This window comes from Danio rerio, chromosome 2, assembly GCF_052040795.2.
Source record: "Danio rerio strain M-AB ecotype USA chromosome 2, GRCz13ab, whole genome shotgun sequence".
NCBI classification, from domain to species: Eukaryota; Metazoa; Chordata; class Actinopteri; order Cypriniformes; family Danionidae; genus Danio; species Danio rerio.
This window is the reverse complement of record NC_141022.1, coordinates 6,116,192-6,137,354: the sequence shown is the minus strand read 5'-3', so window position 1 is coordinate 6,137,354 and position 21,163 is coordinate 6,116,192. Positions and strand designations below refer to the sequence as shown.

Sequence of the window (21,163 nt, the reverse complement as noted above, 5' to 3'; positions counted from 1 at the left end):
AGAAATTATGACATTTGGAGGCATAACAAAGATTAATTGCCTGGCGTAATGTATTTATTTCTGATGAGGGGTTTCTTTTTCTGTTTCAACATCATGAGATAGGGCTGCACAATATATCACTTCAGCATTGATATCGCAATGTGTACATTCGCAATAATCACATCGCAGGATTTATAATGTTGTGTCTGGATTATAGTTGACCAGGATCCACAAAACACAGCATTTTTAGAGTCGCTGCTAAGATTAACCATAATAAAGTGAAGGGTTATCATTTGCATGTGTTTTTAAGGCTTGTGACGGAGCAATTCAAGAGAGTATAAAACATTTACACTCAAGAAATTATGGCTTTTGGATGTGTAACAGATTAATTGCCTGGCGTAATATATTTATTTCTGTACCAACATCATGAGATAGGGCTGCACAATATATCGCTTCAGCTTCGAAATCGCAATATGCACATCATCAATAATCACATCGCTAGATTTACATTGTTGAGTCTGGATAATAGTTAACCAGGAGCCACAAAACAGCATTTTTAGAGTCTCTGCTGAGATTAACCATAAAGTGAAGGTTTATCATTTGTGTGTGTTTTTAAGGCCTCTGACAGAGCATTTCAAGAGAGTTTAAAACGTTTGGAATCATAAATTATACTTTTGGAGGCATAACAAAGATTAATTGCCTGGCGTAATGCATTTATTCACAATAATAACATATCAGGATTTACAATGTTGAGTTTAGAGCTGACCAGGTGAAACAAAACACAGGATTTTTAGAGTCACAGCTAAGATTAACCATAAAAGGCCTTTGATCTGGAAAGTCAAGAAATTGACTTTTGGAGGCGGAACAAAGATTAGTTGCTTTTAATTATTTATACAATGTAATTGTCTTAGAATTTTTTTTCTCCAATATGTCTAAATATCTGCATTTAAAACTAAAACAAGATTATTTTGCTTACCCCATTGACATTATTTAGCTTGTTTTAAGAAAAATCTCACTTAATTTTGACTTATTATTTCTAAAAGTGAAAAATATATGTAAAAAATATATATATATATTTGGACTAGAAACAAGGCAACTCTTAAGTAATTTGCATTGTGATTCTTCAATTTCTCTACCAAAATACTTGTTAGACTCCCTAGGAAAAGTTCAACAGTAATCAAACCATCTGTTGAAACCGTATTCATATCGCAAATTTTTTTTTTTAGATTTTTCCAATATCGTGCAGCCTGATCATGAGACATTTATAACTTGTCACAATTTGTGGGGGGGAAGAAGAAAAAATTATAGAGAGGTCATCTGTTTAAAAAGTTTAAAATCTTTTGAGATGCTGCTGACATTTACCAGAAATGACAACTAAGGCTTTGGTGGGACTTTTTGGGCTGTGTGCTTCGTTTATGTGTTAGAGAGAGCAAAAATAAATAAATAAATTGCAACATATTTACGGCAATTCATAACTTTTTGATATAGTGACTAATCCGCAATAATTTGTACGATCTCATTGGCACAATTTGCTTGTCAACCAATGGCGGTTGGGTCTAGGGGCGAGTTTGGGTGCCACGCCTTCTTTTAAAGATCTTACATTTTCATATGGCTAAACTCGTACAATTTTGCCACTAAACTGACAAAACCTAAAATACTTGCGATTCCTTGTGAAATCAGGCAGTTTTTTTTTTTTGGATTGCTTTAGTAGCAGACCCAGAGAAAGCATTGTGACTTGAGATTGACTAGGTTTAGAAATCATAACATTTATCCTTCCTAAAACGAACAGTTCATGCACTCTTGAGAGTAGGGCTGCACAGTATATCATTTTAGCATTGATTTTGCTCTGTGCGCATCTGCAATGGTCACATCACAAGGTGTGCAATGTTGATTTTATATTTTTGGATGATAGGGAAGGTGAGCAATATTCAAGAGTGAAAAGTCATTAAATGTGTTTTAAGGCCTTTGCATTCAGGGAAAAGACAGTTTACAGTTTGTATTTTTAATAAAGATTAATTTCACTGAATTAATTATACAATGAAAGCTGTACAGGCTTATTTAACATTTAATTATTCAATTTCTGTATCTGACTCCTTGGAAAAGCATAAAGCACTGTTTATTTGATTTGCTCTTCAGTGTTTGGACTTTCAGCAGTGAAAATTAAACCACTGAACAAAACTGAACTTCAACTCTGAAAACGACTGACACAGTTTCAGTTCACTACAACTTCTATGTTAAGCTGTTTTGACACAATCTACTTTGTAAAAGCGCTAGAGACATAAAGATAAATTAAATTGAGTTTGTTACACTTTTATTTTTGCTCTGTTTTATGGAGAGGCACTCGCCTACAGAATCATTCAATGTTAAATCACAAATTAATAATTGTCTTATGAAAGTATGTTCATGTCGCATTATATATTGCAGAACAAAACGATCTAATGTGCATTCAAATGCAGCTATGGTTAAGTAATTTAGGGGATGGCTTTAAAGTTGTCAGTTACTCTCAAATTTTGATTTATAGTTTGTGTTGGAGTAAAACATCATTTTAAAATTTATTCTGTATGCTAAAGATGACAGTTCTCATGTAAAATACCAGTTGAAAATAACTGGAAAGGTATTTTCTTTTGTTAAATTCATTCGACACAATATAGACATTTTTACTTAAGAAATCAGTATTTAAAAACCCCTGAACTTCTCTTGCAGCAAATGAAAACATTTGTTATTCTGACCAAATGTCATTTTCTGAAAAAAATGCTTTAATCACAGTATTTTTATTTGAAATATGTTTCATGATATCTTTATGATAACATTAAATAATATTATTAACAAAAAAAAAAAGTATCATTTAAACACACGCACCCAGTAAATGCACAAAATACTGAGAAACTTGAGAATTAGGCTCTTTTATACCAGTTTAGTGGCAGGAGTTTTTTAAAATTAGATTAATTGACATTTCAATAGCTTAAACCAGTTATATGGCGTTTTGAATTTTAACAATTGCTAAATAGAAAGTATTACCTTTAACCCTCTAAAACCGACGGGAGCGCCAACAATAAGGTTTATGTCTGTTTAAAAGCCAATAAAAAACGAAAGCATATTGGTAGAGCAATATTTTTTTGCATATGAAATCAGTGTCGTTATACTTTCAGATCAAGCCTAAAACGGTCTCCTGTTGCAATATTTTCACTCTTTAATTAGTTTACACAAACAGCCTAAAAGTTTTACAAAAAAAAAAAAACACTTTAATACATTGCACACCTTTGTTGTTAGGTTGTTAGATTCAGGATCTATTGGATTTCCTTACGACTGACAAAAATACCTATTATTTAAGAAATGCACAATATTTTTACTTTGGATAAAAAAAATCTCATGATTTAAAGTTTTTAACATTTTTGAAAATGTAAAAAACTTAAGATTTTCTACATTACAGTACCTTTTTAATTAAATAAAATGATTTCTAAATTATCAGTTTTGGTTCTGAATGCTGTCTCAGTTGCAGTGATCAGGAATAGGCCCGACAAAAGAATCAAAAATAGATATGCAGCTATTAATAATAATTTTAACAGCTATTTTTACATAATCACACTGATTTTTATAAAAAAAAATTTGAACTTTCTGCCACAACAGAGATTTGTGCACTTAAACTGTAGATTTTACTTCTTTCCCCCTCATGTTTGTGCAATATTAGTTTCTTCACCAGCTAAACATGCAGTTATTAAGTATTCATGAACAATAACTAATTAATTAGCATTAGGAATTGAAAATAAACAAGCTTATCCTTAACACTGAGCAATTTTTTTAGGACATTTTTGTGATGTGTGCTTTAAAATAAGCTTCTCGTCAGTCATTTTTGACAATTATTATGCTAGTTTAGTAGCACGATGCTCAATCTAGAAATGGAGTTTGATCAAATGATTGTAAAATGTAACGTATATATAACAGAGTGCAAAATGTATGATTATAATGATTACAAATATTGCCCTTGTAATGTTAGATTTAGAGGCACCATAGAGAATGTATGTATAAATTACTAGAGCTTTATTATATGGAAATTCCAAATGTAAAACAAAAATTGCAAATACAATATGTTTTTATTTTTATGCCACACATTTATTTCACAACTTCCATGTGTTTCCAGGTCATGGAGCAGATGTGAAGTGTGTGGACTGGCATCCCACAAAGGGCTTGGTGGTGTCCGGCAGCAAAGACAGCCAGCAGCCCATCAAATTTTGGGACCCAAAGACTGGACAAAGCTTGGCAACACTGTAAGTTATCGTAAATCTTATAATATTTGTATGTACGCCCAAATAATTTAATTGTTGATGCCTGTTAACTGTTATAATTGTTGTTGCACTTGAAATTTGTGTATGCTAAAGTATGTTTCTCAACCATATTCCTGGAGGACCACCAACACTACAGGTTTTGGATCTCCCCTTACCCCTATTACAGCTCTTTCAGTCTCTGCTAATGATCTGAATCAGGTGTGTTTAAGTAGACAAGGAAAATGTGCAGAGCTGGTGGTCCTCCGGGAACGTGGTTGAGAAACACTGTGCTAAAGTGTTATATTGACTTAAAGAGGTAAAAGTAAATAATTCAGGCAATTAATCTTCCAGTTGTGTGTGTGTTTTTTTTTTGCAGACATGCACATAAAAACACAGTCATGGAGGTGAAGTGGAACCTCAATGGCAACTGGCTGTTGACAGCATCACGAGACCATTTATGCAAACTGTTTGACATCCGCAACCTCAAAGAGGAGCTGCAGGTTTTCAGAGGACACAAGAAAGAAGCCACAGGTATAGTCCTAAAGGGGAAGTGTGTGCATTGCTTATATGTTAGTAAAGCGTGTACTTTATACCTCAGGTTTTTCAATTTTGTTTGCAGCTGTGGCCTGGCACCCAGTTCACGAAGGCATGTTTGCCAGTGGAGGTTCTGATGGATCACTACTGTTTTGGCATGTTGGGTAAGCATTGTTGATTACCTTGAAGCATTCCATGTAGATAGCATATGGGTACCATCCATATGGGTAGTATTTCATAAAGGTAGCATCTATATAGGTAGTATTGCATATGGGTATGAACCATATATGTAGTATTCCATATAGGGAGCATAAGGGTAGCGTCTCTTTGGGTAGTATTTCACATAGGGAACATGTAAGTTGCACCCAAATAGGTAGTATTCCATATTGGGAACATATGGGTAGCATCTATATAGGTAGTATTCCAAATGGGGAGCATATAGGTAGCATCTATATAGGTAGTATTCTAAATAGAGAGCATATAGGTAGCATCTATATAGGTAGTATTTCATATAGGGAGCATACGGCTAGCATCCCTATATGATGTATTACATATAAGTAGCATGCAGGTAGCATCCAAATAGGTTGTATTCCATATAGGTAGCATATGGCTAGCATCTATAAAGGTAGTATTCCATATTAGTAGAATATGGGCAGCATCTATTTAGGTAGCATCCATATAGGTAGCATATGGGTAGAGTCTATATAGGTGGTATTCAATATAAGGAGCATATGAGTAACATCCATATATGGAGCATATGGGTAGCATCTATGTAGGTAGTATTTCAAATAGGTTGCATGTGGGTTGCATCCAAATAGGTTGTATTCCATATAGGGAGCATATGGCTAGCATCTATATAGGTAATATTTCATTTAGGGAGCATATGGGTAACATCGATATAAAGATTCTATTCCATATAGATGGCATATGGCTAGCATCTTTATAGGTAGTATTCCATATAGGGAGCATATGGGTAGCATTTATTTAGGTAGCATCTATATAGGGAGCATATAGGTAGTATTCCATATAGGGAGCAAATAGGTAGCATCCATATAGGTAGTACTCCATATTGGGAGCATATGGCTAGCATCCAAATAGGTAGTATTCTGTAACGGTATCATATGGGTAGCATCCATATAGGTAGTATTAGGGATAATATAAGTACTATTATAGGGATCATACGGGTATCATCTATTTGGGTAGTTTTCCATATAGGGAGTGAATGGGCAGTATCCATATATTGGTAGTATTCCATATAAAGGTAGCATATGGCTAGCATCAATATAGGTAGTATTACATATAGGTAGAATATGGGTAGAATCCATATAGGTAGCATATGGGTAGCGTCTATATAGGTAGGATTCCGTGTAAGGAGCATATGGGTAAAATCCATATAAGTAGCATTCCATATAGGGAGCATATGGGTAGCATCTGAATAGGTAGCATTCCAAATAGGTAGCATGTGGGTAGCATCCAATTATGTCATGTTCCAAATAGGGTGCATATGGGTAGCATCTATATAGGTAGTATTTCATATAGGGATCATGTGGGTAAGCATCTATTTAGGTAGTATTCCATATAGGTAGAATATGGGTACCAGATATTTTGGTAGCATCCATATAAGGAGCATATAGGTAGCATGAATATAGGTAGTATTCCATATAGGAAGCAAATAGGTAGCATCCATATAGGTCGTATTCTATATAGGGGTCATGTGGGTAGCATCTATTTAGGTAGTATTCCATATAGGTAGAATATGGGTAGCATATATTTAGGTAGCATCCATATAGGTAGTATTCCATATAGGAAGCAAATAGGTAGCATCCATATAGGTAGTATTTTATATAGGTAGCATATGGGCAGCATCTATTTAGGTAGTATTCCATATTAGTAGAATATGGGTAGCATATATTTAGGTAGCATCCATATAGGAAGCATATACGTAGCATCCATATAGGTAGTATAGCATATAGTGAGCAAATAGATAGCATCCATATAGGTAGCACTCCATATTGGGAGCATATGGCTAGCATCCAAATAGGTAGTATTCTGTAATGGTATCATATGGGTAGCATCCAGGTAGTATTTAATATAGGAATCGTATGGGTACTATCTAGAATCCATTTATGTAGTATTCTGTATAGGTAGCATATCAGTAACATCTATTTAGAGAGCATATGGATAGCATCTATATAGGTAGTATTTCGTTTAGGTAGCACATAGGTAGCATTCATATAGGTAGTATTCCGTATAGGTAGCATATAGGTAACATCCATATAGAGAGCATATGGGTAGAATCCATTTATGTAGTATTCAGTGTAGGTAGCATATGGATAACATCTATATAGGTAGCTTATATGTAGCATTGGTATAGGTAGCATTATTTCAAAAAGAATACTGTGTAAAATAGCTGTATACTTTCATGTTTGTTTGATTGCTAATAATGTGGTTAAAATATTTTGCTAGTGTGGAGAAAGAGGTTGGAGGAATGGAGATGGCACATGAAGGAATGATCTGGAGTTTAGCCTGGCATCCGCTGGGCCACATTTTGTGTTCTGGGTCTAACGATCACACAAGGTGAGTTTGTGTAACAAAACATACACAAAGTTGAGCAAATTGCCAATTTGGTTTGTTACACCAATAGTAGTTGATAGAATTACCGGTGAAATTTTGGTCCCACAGGAAAAAATGTATGTTGTTTATACAATTCTCTGTTTTTAGTTGATTAACATTCTTTGCATAAAACTGAAGAAATTACATTTGATTTTGACTCTTTACTCTATGATCACTTCATTAGCAAATTTTGGACGAGGAATCGGCCTGGGGACAAGATGCGGGACAGATACAATCTAAATTTGTTGCCTGGAATGTCAGAAGATGGGGTGGAGTATGGTTAGTATTGCCCTGAGCTCTTACCATTATAAAGCGTTTTAGTGGAAGTACATATGAATTCTTAATGCTCAATTTTTGCGGTAATTCTAGATGACATGGACACCAATAGTATTGCAGCCATTCCTGGCATGGGGATCCCAGAACAACTGAAGGCAGCCATGGAACAAGAACAATCAGGTTGGGAAACACATTCAGTTACAGTAATGTTCATTTATATTATATTCATGCATTGATAGTTTAATGGTTTATCGATGTTGATGTGCCTAGGGAAAGACATGGTGGCAGAGCCTGAGATGAGCATCCCGGGGCTGGACTGGGGCATGGAAGAGGTCATGCTGAGGGACCAAAAAAAGGCCCCGACTAAAAAAGTTCCTTATGCAAAACCCATTCCAGCTCAGTTCCAACAGGTCAGTTAGATAACTCGGTGTATGGTTTGGTGTCACTGCCAGATTTATTGTGTTTTTGCTTTTATGGATAAGTTATACATTAGTTACATGTTACTTTTAATTGAATTCAATTCAGGCCTGGGCAGAGAATAAGGTTCCGGTGATGCCTGCTGGAGAAGTTCCAAAGGAAAGGAAGGATGAGAAGAAAGTAGATAGCAAGAAGAAGACGCAAGCAGAGATTGAGCAGGAAATGGCTGCCCTGCAGTATACAAACCCAATGCTGCTCGAGGTCAGCAAATGTGCTACTTAAAAAAATGTCAATAATCACTGTATTGTGAATATGAACAATAAGAAAATTCTTTGTTTGTCAACAGCAACTGAAGATTGAGCGAATGGCACAGTTGCAGGAGCAGGGACTTCCTCCCCCTACTGGACAGCAGTCAGGACCAGTTCCGTCCTTTCCAGGGCAAGGTGGTCCAATGCCTCCTCCAGCACAAGGCTTCCCTCAGTCCATGCCTCCACAGCAAACACCACACAACATGCCTCCTGTTGGACCAGGGGGGATGCCTGGTCCATTCATACCTTCAGGCCAAATGGGCCCACCGGGACCTCCCATGCACCAGGGTCCGCCTCCACAGGGCATGATGGGACCTCCAGACATGCATGGACCTCCACGTCATCCCGGCCCTCACAGGAACATTGGACCCCAGGGTCCTCCTGGCATGCCGCCAGGCCCCAGAGGCATGCAAGGACCTCCCCCAGGAGGGATGCACCCTGGCTCTGGTGGACCTCCAGGCAGTATTATGGGACCACCGCCACGAGGACAGGGTCCTCCACAAGGAAATATGATGCATCAGGACATGAGGGGGCCTGTGCCCCATGGAAACATGATGGGCCCTCAGGGACCCATGCAAGGGGGTATGATGGGCCCTCCGCTCAGGACTCATGGCATGGGAAATATGCATGGGATGGGACCTCCTCCTGGGGGTATGCATGGACCACCAAACAACATGCAAGGGCCACCAGGAAATATACAAGGACCTCAAAGCAGCATGCAGGGCCCCCCACCATATATGCAGGGCAAACCCCCACACATGGGTGATGGAAATCGAGGACAGTTCAGCCAGGTGATTATTCCTTACACCCATGAATGTTAAAAGGGTCACGAAACACCAAAACACATTTTTTGAGCTGTTGACAGTCGTATATGTGTCCCATTCTGCTAAAAACACTATTAGGACACCTATATTTCACTAAAAAGTGTAAATTGGTTGTTTTTGCGTTATTTCAAGCAAATTCGTACTTCCTGTTTGAAACGAATTTTTGAAGCTGCGTCACGGCCATGACATAATAGCGTGTATTCCAGCGTGCAGACTGGGCGTCTGTGCCAGAGTGTGTCTAATTACGTCTTACAGTGTGCTGCATTAATGCATGAGTAAGGCTCGGTTCAAACCAATCAGCGCGCTCTATTGTGCAACTTCATTAATAGTCATTACTGTCACAGTGTAGACGGCAAAGATGCCACGTTGTGTTGGCAAAACAAGCGTGAAGTGTTGCTTTTATAGTTTGCTGCAGTTAAGTTTCGTTTTCATTTTCTCTCTGTGAGAGCGCAGACTCATGCGTGGATTAACAGTGTGCGTGACAACAATAACTTACGTGTCTAAGGAGGATTATTGTTTACCTGAGAGCTGTTCTCATCTGCAAACGCTGAGATCCAGATTGTAGTCTCCTCTAAATAAAGACGCGGCTCTAGTTGCTGGTGATTGTCCTGTCTCTACAGATTTGGTAAGTGAGCGACCAGTGCTCTTTGTTTATTCAGTTCGTATTTTATTCGTATCAAACAAACTATTACACCGAGTGCAAAAGTTAGCACTAACAGTTACAACCAAACTATAACCTCGTGTTGGATTTTGTGACCGGAATAACACACGCGGCTTTCTGACGCTACCTGCCGTGTGCATCTAAGTTTCCGGGAAATGCTGAGTTTTTTTTCTCTCATTCGCCGTGCGGGATCAAACATTGCATGAAAAATACACGCTTAGAGCAGTTCCTCAAATCAAATATCACGTTTGTCGGGAGGGACATGAATGAATTCCCTGAATGAAAGAGCCAAACTGCAGTTAAAGTCCAACATTTAATAATTTGGCAAATAATTCGACTACATATGTCCATGTAAACACAGTCACATTGTCCGCTGTGGGTGTGTGTTTTGACTCTGAAATTCAGCGCGCCCAAATAGACACTCCCATACCAAGCCTCTTTTCTTCCTCCGACACTCCCCCCTAAACAGAGCTGGACACGCCCACTTTTCTGACTTTTTCCAAAGTAGAGGTGTGAAAACACACTGCTGAAACGAGGGGGTTTCATGGCCCTTTAAGACAAAGTAGCTTCCATTGCTGAACTGTTTCACATGTGTTCCAGGGTCAGAATCAGCCAATCATGCATGGAATAGGACAGCAGGGTCCTAACGGAAAAGGTAATGCTCTGAATAGTGAATGCTTCAGTGTTGATCTTATGCAAAGTGATTTAATCGTGACATTTGACCCCTTTCGCTGTCTATGTCAGATGGTTCACGAGGGCCACCTAACCACCACATGGCTCACCCACCAGAGCGACAAGGCCCCGGAGGACCTAGTCAGAGCTCAGACGGAGGCCAGTACTGGGGGGAAGATGGGGGTTACCAAGAGGGCTGGAGAAGAGGCCCTGGAGGTCCTGCACAGGAATACTCTGGAGGTCACAGAGGAAACTCTGGAGGCCAGTGGGAAGGCCAGGAAAGGTTTTCCACACGTGATGAAGAGTTCATGGGGTATGTTTCATTCATCATGACTGCATTTCACTCCACTTTTACACATTTTGAAGTGTGTTCCACTTCATCAAATGAACAAGGGAAGGATTATATGGACATACCCTTGACCTCTTAAATTTGAGCAAGGGTTCTTCACATGTCCACTCCAGCACCTTAATGCCCCTGAATGCAACGTGACTGTGATGTCACAACAGCATAGTTTTGAAGGGTTCAAGGGTTTAGGGCATTTCATTTAAACCGATTCAGATGTTCTGCTAATAGTAGACACTTGTAATGGTATGTACACCTGAGTCAATGAGACAGAGGGTAAATGAATGGTAAATTCATATAGTACCATATTTTCACAGGTATGATGGGTACGAGGGCTCTGGAGAGGAGTTTGAACAGAGGTCGAGACGACAACCCCATGGAGATGACTCGTAAGTGATCTCCACAACAGGGTTAGAAATAAAGGGTGGCTTGACGCTAAAGAACCAATAAATTGAACAATGTTTGTCAATTTAGTTTGACGTTTAAAAAGAAATTTGATTATGCAGGTCCTCCAGAAAATATATTTTGTAGGGATCAAGTAGAGGTCTCAGCAACCCCATTTTTAGCCTGCATGGTAGTCAATGTTTTGAGACCTGATCTTTAATAAACTCTTAACAGGCGGAGTTTCAAATCTTGGAACTAGCATTTCTCAATTAATTAATAAGTTCTTGACGCTTATTTTTTGTGTCTGATTGTGTAGATACCGGAGAGGTGGCCCAAATGTGCGTGGTGGGATGGGGGGCTACCAAGATGAGTATGGTGGAGATGAGAACTTTGACTCCCAAGAAGAGATGGGCCAAGGTTGGGGAGGAAGAGGGAGACCGCGTGGTGGACCAACAAGAGGAGGTAAAACCTTCTTCCTTTCACCAGTCCCATCAGCTCACCTTGCCTCTGTTAAAACTGAGGTGTCAGGTTTGAACATGACATCTTTCTTAGGTGGTGTAGGAAGAAAGGGCCTTCTCCCAACTCCTGATGATTATCCCTCTCACTATGAAGGAGGAAGAAACGAGGAGGGCTGGGAGGGAGGGCAAGATTCAGGTAGAACTGCATGAAGGGCATACAAACAAATGTCCTTCTTGTTGTAGTGCAGTTAGATGGGCTTGGTCAAAGTCCTCTTCTGTTAATATCGCAACAATGCAGAGTGTACACTGTTGTTTTAGCCAACATTTACATTTTGTGATCTTAACAGCTCAGTAAGCATTAAATATTACAACATATTCAATGACTTAGAAACAAGCAAATCCTGTAGTGTAAACTATGTGGCAAGTGCAGAAGCAAGGAATCACCAGTGTGGTAGCTCTGAAGTAGCGTTCGCACAATTGATTACCTTTTGCTGTACTCTGATGTACGCCTCTCAAAAAATGTAAATACATGTGCAGTGCACAAGATGTGTGATTGGTAGCAGTGACGGGTGTGGGCGGGGCTGAGAGCAGTGGGGCGGAGTGAGGACGGTGGCAGCAGTTGTTTAACAAGTCTCAAGTCCTACAGATTGATACTTGTTTCATGTTACATTTATGATTTATAGTTGTTCGCTGGTTCCGCCTCTTCTCTGAATGAGTGGGAGTAGCTACAGTAGCATCGCATGCATTTCCGCCATAATCTCAAAACACCGGCATAGGACCATAGAAACCCCACTGCCTACTAGCAGTTCAGAAAGGTTATTGCAGAGAAATATGGATAGGATAAAGAAGTATAAATGCTCACAACAGTGTCGGCTACATGCAAGGTATGCACCTCAGTGTACATGATCACTCTAGGTAGAAGTGTATTTCAGGCTTGGCTCCAACTGCAGTTGTTGAGATAGATTTGATTCTACTAAAATGACTTCAAAAACTATTAAGGTTTCCACTTGCAGAGCAGCACTGCTCAATCTCTGTGCACCAAAATAAAAGCTTTCTGATATTTATATTCATATATATTTTTAAAGCCCCTATTATGTATTTTAAAAAGTCAATTTTTGTTTTTGGGGTTTCCGACAACAGTCTAATATGCATGCAAGTTCAAAAAACACGTTCATTGCCTAATAATATTCATTTATTTTTACCTAATTATCCCAGCGACTCCTATATGACTCGTTCAGCGATTCATTTGTTTCCGAACCCCTCCTTTGGGCGATGCTAATCTGTGCCGATTGGTCCGATGACCCAGTCTGTTGTGATTGGTCGACTGCGTTTAATCGCACTTACACTTGTGAAATGGCGAAAGAAACTGATCCATGAACTGTATACTATATAGTTCCTGTCAAGCTCTGACAAAGTCCCATACATCAGTAGTCTTTTCTGATCCTTCTTTTAACAAACGGTCTATGAATCCCCTGTTGTAATCACGGATGTATAGTAACGAAGTAGAACTACTTCACTACTGTACTTAAGTACTAAAAGGCAGTATCTGTACTTTACTGGAGTATTATTTTTTTCTCCTACTTCCACTTTTACTTAAGTACATATTTTCCATGAGTTTAATACTTTTACTCCGATAGATTTTTTATGTGCTGCATCGTTACTCGTTACTAGGGGTGTCAAAATGATCGATATCAGTTCAGTAATAGGTCATAACCGGTGATTACGTGATGACGTCATTTATCTCCTATGCGCGATGTCGCAATACTATGGCGGAGGACGGAGGCGCGAGTGAAGGCGGCACACGAGCCGCTAATTTACTATTAGGGAGAAATGTTGTAAAACTTCACCTCTGCCTCTCTCTTTCTCACTTTGGACATTTGACCCGCTGGCCTGTTTGTAAGGTAACTTTCCCTCTTTTCTTAGCTGTTAAAGCTGTCGATCCATCCAGACACGAGCGTGCCTGATATTCAAGTTTTCTCCACTTTGTCTATTACCTGTGATCACCGCGTATTCTTCCCGCCATGGGTGAACAGCGCTTCATTTCCAAAGCCTTTTCTGTTGAGCAGATGAAGATAATAACCAATCATCATAAGACCTCGCCTGTCAGCGCTCAAAAAGCAGGCGGTATAATATTGACATGAGTTTATTAGCTGTAAATGCTCGTGCTGTCTTCTGTGCATGAGTTTTTTTTTGATACATTCAGAAAGAGTGCTTTCTTTAAGCAGGTCAAATTAAGAGTAGGGTTCATATATCTGACTGCTGTATTAAAGAACAAAATTGTATTAAAAATAACCCTACAACTGTCACACCAAGACAAAAGCAATAGATTTTTTTTATTGCATTTCTTAACTCATAATGTCGCTATTTAACACAGTCAATGAATTTTTTTCTCAACACATCCCATAATTTCTAAAATATCAGCCTCTACCAACTGGTTAAGAAGTTGGTTTATGGTAAAAGTACCAGAATTAATAAATATACTACAGAACATATGAAGTGCCAGACCAATTTAATTAAAACATAATCAAAATTTAAAAAATTAATACTAAACCATAGCCATAAAGTATTTTAGATTTTCTTTTAACACAGTACTATACACGCTTTCCTGTTTTTCTTTTCTTTTTTTACAATAAAATCAAAATCAAGTGAATTAGTGCAACAGGATTTAGTTTGCTTGTTTAGTTTAGTTTCACGACTGCTTCCAAAAGACAAAACTCCTGTTTATTTTGGTATTAACCAATCAAACTTCAAAACTACCAAAGTGTGAGTGAATAATGCATGTAAGAGAGAAACAGTGTGATTGTACCTGTGTGTGCGTCTGTGTGTGTGTGTAAGAGAGAGAGAGAGAGAGAGTGTATGAGAGTGTAAAAGAGTGTATTTTCGTGTTTGTGTGTGTGTGTGCCCATGTATATGTATAACAACATCGGTATTACACAGATGTTAGGAGGAGATTATGAATTATGAATGTGAATTATGTGGACATTATGTATAAAATTCAATCACACTAAATATTTTTTTTATTTTCAGAAAGTAAAACTACACATAATTTCCTGTAAGGGTTGGGTTTAGAGATTGGATTTGGGGTTAGAGCATTCAAAAGTATAGTTTGTAGAGTATAAAAACAATTGTAACCTATGTAATGTCCCCACAATTCACAAAAATGTGTGTGTGTGTGTGTGTGTGTGTGTGTGTGTGTGTGTGTGTGTGTGTGTGTGTGTGTGTTTGTGTGTGTGTGAGAGAGAGAGAGAGAGATAGAGAGAGAACTGTGTGTGAGAGTGTATGAATGTGTGAGAGGGTACATTTAGGTGTGTGTTTATGTGTGTGTAAAAGAGAGAGAGAGAGAGTATGAATGAACATGCTGAATTATCTCATCAGTGAAGTGATTTTCTGGTAAACGAGCCTGACGATGTGAGTTCTTGTACCATAGAAATTATTTACAGAGAAAAACAGTATCATAAGCCATGTTTCTTTTCATTCTGCTTAATCAAGTGCCCCAAAGATATTTAAAATAAACAAAACAATATGATGTCTTTTGACTGCCTTCTTTAATAACTACATTACACAATACTTGTACTTTTACTTTCAGTACTTGAGTAGTAAATTTTGAAATAAACTACTTGCAATACTTAAGTACTAAAAATGTTGAATACTTTAGTACTTCCACTTAAGTATGGTGATTAAAGAGCACTTCTACTTCTACTCAAGTCACTTTTTGATAGAGCACTTGTACTTTTACTTAAGTATGGGTCTCTAGTACTTTATACATCTCTGGTTGTAATTGTGTAAATTGCTAAAGCACTCGTCAGAAAAATGACAGGAACACAGCACAAGGCTGGGGCTATAATGCTGAGGTATTTTTGCAAAAATAAACTTCAACCACTGACTCTTCACAGCCTCATCTTCGAGTAGGGAAAATAACACTAACTTTCCCTCGTACAGCATCTTCGCGACATGATTAAACTGGAATCTGCTACAGTGTTTGTCTTGTTTTGCTTTCTACAGTGCTTGTGGGCGGGCCCGGGGGGTTCAAATTTCCTGGGTCTGCGCGCGCAACAAATAGCTGGGGCTTGAGTTCCATATCAACGTCACGCCAACACGGTTCAAGATTCGTTACCCCGATGATTCATTTAAACGACTCTGAGTCGGCTCTTTTATAGATGAATCAATAGTTTTAAACATGGTGCACTTTCAGATTTAGGCCTTAGCTGGATATTTCACTTCACTTAGAGCTGTTCCACTTAGAGCTTTATTTTACAATATAATACTGCATTATTATTGCAGTTGCAATAATTGTTGCTGTTTTATGTTTAGTTTTGGATGCAAACAAAATAAAGTGCAAACTTGGCTTGAGACTTCCGGTCTCATTCACTTCCATTCATTTTTTGACGTTAAACACTGCTCGCTACGCTGCTTGATGTTGCAATTTGATATTTTCTTATTATATTATTCTACTTGGTCTGTATAGTCATGCAAACATTTGTTTGTAGAGCAAGTAGTTTGACCGTTTTCTGCCGTTTATTATTCCTAGTCATTTCTCCCATAGGCGACTGAATCGGAAGTTCTAAGACAATCGCGAAAACAGGCGCACTTCCGCATTTCAGAATAAGGTCAATACCAAACACACAAATATATCTCAAATATTTATCCCATCCACAATTTTCAAAGCCGTAAAACAGAGTTAACAGAGTTAATTGTGCTTAACCATAGTTATTTCTTTGGGCCGGTTTATACGTCTGCATTGAGTCTATGTTGTAAATTAGGTCCAGAATATCCTTGTTTAGGGACCATGACATGCATCTCTCAAAACTGTAACTACGCATTGCAATGATGCAAGATCTGTTTGGCCAGCTTGGTAGTAATAATGAATGTGGATGGGGCAGAGAGCCATGACAGCGGAGGAAGTTTTTTTAATTATGATTAATGTTTTTGAACATTCGCCAATTCCTTCTCTTTATTCTCTATATGATTGTGTTTTTGCTACAGCTAAAGTAGCATCACACGCTTTTCCGCTATACAGAAATCACTCATGACTCAGGCTTTAGGCACATTTAAGCACTTCCTGTGGCATCTGTATTAAAAATCTGAGTATCACACTAGTGATATGTAAAGTAAATGAATTTGTAATCAAGAATAAGCCCTTGCTGCCCATTTTTGTTAATCTTTTTTCTTTTTTTGTTGTTTTTATTCCTTTAATGTTGTAGGTTTTCAGCACGAAGTATAATTCATAACACAACTGGAAGCTAATACTGTCATATTGGCATCCACTTGAAACAATTTCTCCATTATTTTAGATGTTTTCATGACAACAGATTATGGTAACAAAACGGCAGCTTGGTTATTTTTTTCTAGTCGTTTAGTGTTAAATTGACATTTTGTCGTGTTAACATCTTAGATGCAGTAAGTTTCATGTTGATGTATATGTGTGTTCAGGTCATGAGGGTTATCGGGATGGTCAGCGGCCAGACCACAACATGCATGACAGTCCTTCCCCTGCCAGTAGAGAGCGTTCGTCTTCTCTACAGGGCATGGATATGGCCTCACTGCCTCCACGCAAACGCCCATGGCATGATGGCCCAGGCACTGGCGACATGGACTCTCCTGGTTCAGGACCTGATGAAAGAGGAGCTGGTAAAATCATTTATTCTCTTAACATTTTTAAAATATTATGTGTGTATGTATATATATATATATATATCAATAAGGGAGATTGAAAGTAAGAATAATGTAGTGTTCATGCTTGCAAAAATAAAAACTTTGGACTTATGTATGTTGAAAAACACAATCCTGTAGAAATATTCAAAAATTATTTTACAAATAATGGATTTTTTTTAAAGGTGTGGTAAAAAAAGTAAAAAGATTTCTCTTGAATGGATTCTGAGTTTAGTTTTTAACAGTAGATGGCGCTGTATGCTTAAACAACGATACTCCACTTGCCTCCAGTTCCTCACAAATACCACTTAAACCTAGAACAATTGTTATTAAATTTTGGAATGCCGTAAGTGAATTACAAGAATGTTCCGAGTGAATTGTCTTTACATTAATCTTGCTATATAAAAGCCAACTTGCATGACTCGAATACACAAGCACTCTTCCTCGTAAACATTTGACACTAGCCTAGTGTCGTCTGCTGTAAAAACTAGCCTATAGAGTGTTGTCTGCTGTTGAAAACCGGCCTAGAGCACCATTTGCTGTTAAAAACTGGCCTAGAGCACCATCTGCTGTTAAAAACTGGCCTAGAGCCCCATCTGCTGTTAAAAACTGTCTTAGAGCACCATCTGCTGTTGAAAAACTGGCCTAGATCACCATCTGCTGTTAAAAACTAGCCTAGAGCACCGTCTGCTGTTAAAAACTAGTCTAGAGCGGCATCTGCTGTAAAAAAAAAAACTAGCCTAGAGCACCACCTGCTGTAAAAACTGGCCTAGATTCTGCTGTTGAAAGCTGGCCTAGAGCACCATCTGCTGTTAAAAACTGGCCTAGAGCACCATATGCTGTTAATAACTAGCCCAGAGCACCGTCTGTTGTTAAAAACTAGCCTAGAGCGGCACCTGCTGTAAAAAAAAAACTAGCCTAGAGCACCACTTGCTGTAAAAACTGGCCTAGATTGTCTTCTGCTGTTGAAAGCTGTCCTAGAGCACCATCTGCTGTTAAAAACTGGCCTAGAGCCCCATCTGCTGTTAAAAACTGGCCTAGAGCACCATACGCTGTTAAAAACTAGCCTAGAGCACCCTCTGCTGTTAAAAAATAGCCTAGAGCGGCATCTGCTGTAAAAAAAAAATAACTAGCCTAGAGCACCACCTGCTGTAAAAACTGGCCTAGAGCACCATCTGCTGTTAAAAACTGGCCTAGAGCACCATCTGCTGTTAAAAACTGGCCTAGAGCACCATACGCTGTTAAAAACTAGCCTAGAGCACCGTCTGCTGTTAAAAACTAGTCTAGAGCGGCATCTGCTGTAAAAAAAAACTAGCCTAGAGCACCACCTGCTGTAAAAACTGGCCTAGATTGTCTTCTGCTGTTGAAGGCTGGCCTAGAGCACCATCTGCTGTTAAAAACTGGCCTAGAGCACCATACGCTGTTAAAAACTAGCCTAGAGCACCGTCCGCTGTTAAAAACTGGCCTAGAGCACCATACGCTGTTAAAAACTAGCCTAGAGCACCGTCTGCTGTTAAAAACTAGCCTAGAGCGGCATCTGCTGTAAAAAAAAAAAAAACTAGCTTAGAGCACCACCTGCTGTAAAAACTGGCCTAGATTGTCTTCTGCTATTGAAAGCTGTCCTAGAGCACCATCTGCTGTTAAAAACTAGCCCAGAGCACCATCTGCTGTTAAAAACTGGCCTAGAGCGCTATCTGCTGTTAAAAACTGGCCCAGAGCATCGTCTGCTGTTAAAAACTAGCCTAAAGTGTCGTCTGCTGTTAAAAACTAGCCTAAAGTGTCGTCTGCTGTTAAAAAAAAACTAGCCTAGAGTGCCATCTGCTGTTAAAAACTACCCTGGAGCACCACCTGCTGTAAATACTTGTCTAGAGCACCACCTGCTGTTCATAACTAGCCTAGAGCACCATCTGCTGGTAAAAGCAAATGCCCCGAGCGCCATCTAGACAAGTTTTTAACAGCAGATGGTGATCTAGGCTTTTTTTTAACAGCAGATGGTGATATAATATTGTTATGTTATAGTTTAGTGGCAGGACAGCTTTATATGCAAATTAAGAGAGCCAATCAGTCTATAAATGGAGATCCACATACTATACTAATGTCTTCCAATTGATCATAGGTCGACCAACCCCAAGAGATGAAGGTGGGTACGGGCCTCCACAACGAGGCGGGGGAAGAGGTGGTTGGGGTCGTGGTGGGCTGCCTAACCCTGGTGGCCCCGGTTCCAATATGGGTCCTAATCTCAGACGAGGTGCTCCACGGGGTGCTATGAGGGGCGGTCGTGGGCGGTAGAAACAGTGATACCTGCTTTCCTGCTCACAAGAAGGTGAAACCGAGTACACTGAGGACAGAGCACAACAAAGAACCACACACGGCAAGAACACCAGCTTCCTTGAAGGTCTTAAATGGTGACTGGAAGCAGCACTTCAAAGGAAAATCAGCTTCTCAGACTGGTGGCTAAAGTTGAGCTTTTTCTCTACAATGTACTGGATGGAAGGTGAAGCGGTCATCCTAGGCCAGACGCTTTTGGCTCTGATGCTCCTTGGCACCTGCTTGGCCCATACATGGTGGTATACAGAACTTGATATCAACGATGAGAATAATAGCTGTAATGGTGCGATGAGAAACATCATCTCTTGAAATGGACTTGTGTTTGTGGTCCAGTAGACTTTGCGATGCATGCTTCAGTGTGGAAGCTGAAGAAACTGAGCAGCTTTATTAGACAACGAGAAACCGAGTTTGTACCAGCACCTGAGCCTCCGTTTTTTTGTTGTTGTGTACTTTAGATATTCTCATAAAACAAAACCATTGCGTATCATTGGATTCTGTCACCTAGAAAATGGAAGTCAAGCTAGAGCCAACGTTGAGCAGGCTTTATCTTGAGAACTCCCAGAGAAAAGTGAACTTTCGAATGTTTTGTTGCCCCAGCGCTGTTTATTTAATTTCATTTTTATGTAAAATAACGGAGATAATCTTTCTGTAACCTTACCAGGCTACTCTCGGTGACAAAGCTTCCGACTTTGTTTCTATTTGTACAGTTTGTCACAGAAGTTGTCATATTGTTTTGTCCTTTTTTTGTATGGAAACCATAATAGAATGTGCAAAATTTATGTAAAAAAAATCTCTTGCTTTTTGTCGTTACTTTGATTTCAACCGGGGATCCGTTCTTCGTAACTTGCTTAAATGATCTAAGATGATTTGGCAAGTCCTGGATCTGAACATCTGAATAACTGATCTCTGGCTAATTTGCTTCTTCAAACAAGTTCGAGAATCATTTAAATGTCTGGATGAACTGATCTGAGATCGGTGCGTGTCTGTGTTGTGAAGAACAGATCTATCAATCCTCGAAATCATGATCAGCAATGACATCATCTGATTAATATTCAATTATCCATGTGAGCTAAATTACATCAAATTCGTAGTAAACGGTTTGTGAAATATAACACGCAATAACTTTACACCTTATTGTGGGCTGCATGCTTTACACTTTGATGTGTCAAGAGCAATTTATTTAGTTTTACAGTTAGAGCGAATTTTCCTTATTATAGTAGCCATTTTTTAATCGGTGTAACGAATAACTGGATGTTTACGAAAGCATTTTGATATTGGTAAAGGCGTCTGCAACTTTTGTGAAGCATCAAATCACCAATATATTAACTGTCAAAACATGTTTATGACTGCATAAATATTTTATTGCTTTTAAAAAAGTAAAAAAAATTGTGCACGTCTATTATACACAAATTGTACTAAAGCGATCAAAAAAGTTCATATCAAGTTTTCTCTTTG

General features: G+C 38.8%; 1 protein-coding gene and 1 long non-coding RNA gene across 11 annotated transcripts in view; one reads left to right on the top strand and one right to left on the bottom strand.

Moving 5' to 3' along the window:
• wdr33 (WD repeat domain 33) overlaps positions 1-20,337 on the top strand; it is a 33,089-nt gene extending 12,752 nt beyond the window's left edge. For 2 of the 9 annotated variants that reach the window (XM_087239271.1, XM_087239270.1), the window contains exons 8-23: positions 4,118-4,244; positions 4,618-4,772; positions 4,861-4,939; positions 7,242-7,352; positions 7,573-7,667; positions 7,758-7,844; positions 7,935-8,074; positions 8,190-8,342; positions 8,428-9,180; positions 10,475-10,529; positions 10,619-10,859; positions 11,207-11,278; positions 11,590-11,735; positions 11,826-11,927; positions 17,162-17,359; positions 19,497-20,337. In XM_087239271.1, the coding sequence (XP_087095397.1) occupies positions 4,118-4,244; positions 4,618-4,772; positions 4,861-4,939; positions 7,242-7,352; positions 7,573-7,667; positions 7,758-7,844; positions 7,935-8,074; positions 8,190-8,342; positions 8,428-9,180; positions 10,475-10,529; positions 10,619-10,859; positions 11,207-11,278; positions 11,590-11,735; positions 11,826-11,927; positions 17,162-17,359; positions 19,497-19,669 (2,687 nt within the window). In that variant the 3' untranslated portion in view covers positions 19,670-20,337. Of the gene's footprint in view, positions 1-4,117; positions 4,245-4,617; positions 4,773-4,860; positions 4,940-5,274; positions 6,141-6,176; positions 7,353-7,572; positions 7,668-7,757; positions 7,845-7,934; positions 8,075-8,189; positions 8,343-8,427; positions 9,215-10,431; positions 10,530-10,618; positions 10,860-11,206; positions 11,279-11,589; positions 11,736-11,825; positions 11,928-17,161; positions 17,360-19,496 lie in introns of those variants that run through there. The other 7 variants (XR_015477697.1, XR_015477695.1, XR_015477696.1 and 4 more) reach the window with 6 other exon arrangements.
• LOC147836994 (uncharacterized) lies at positions 11,652-20,921 on the bottom strand. Of its 2 annotated transcripts, none has more exons than XR_015478213.1 (3): positions 18,527-19,307; positions 15,496-18,097; positions 11,652-13,203 (listed from the first exon to the last, which is right to left on the bottom strand). It is a non-coding gene; the product is annotated as an uncharacterized LOC147836994 (long non-coding RNA). The 2 variants fall into 2 exon arrangements; XR_015478212.1 differs by having other exon boundaries at positions 11,690-13,203; positions 15,496-18,492; positions 18,618-20,921.
• Between the last annotated feature and the right edge of the window lie 242 nt (positions 20,922-21,163).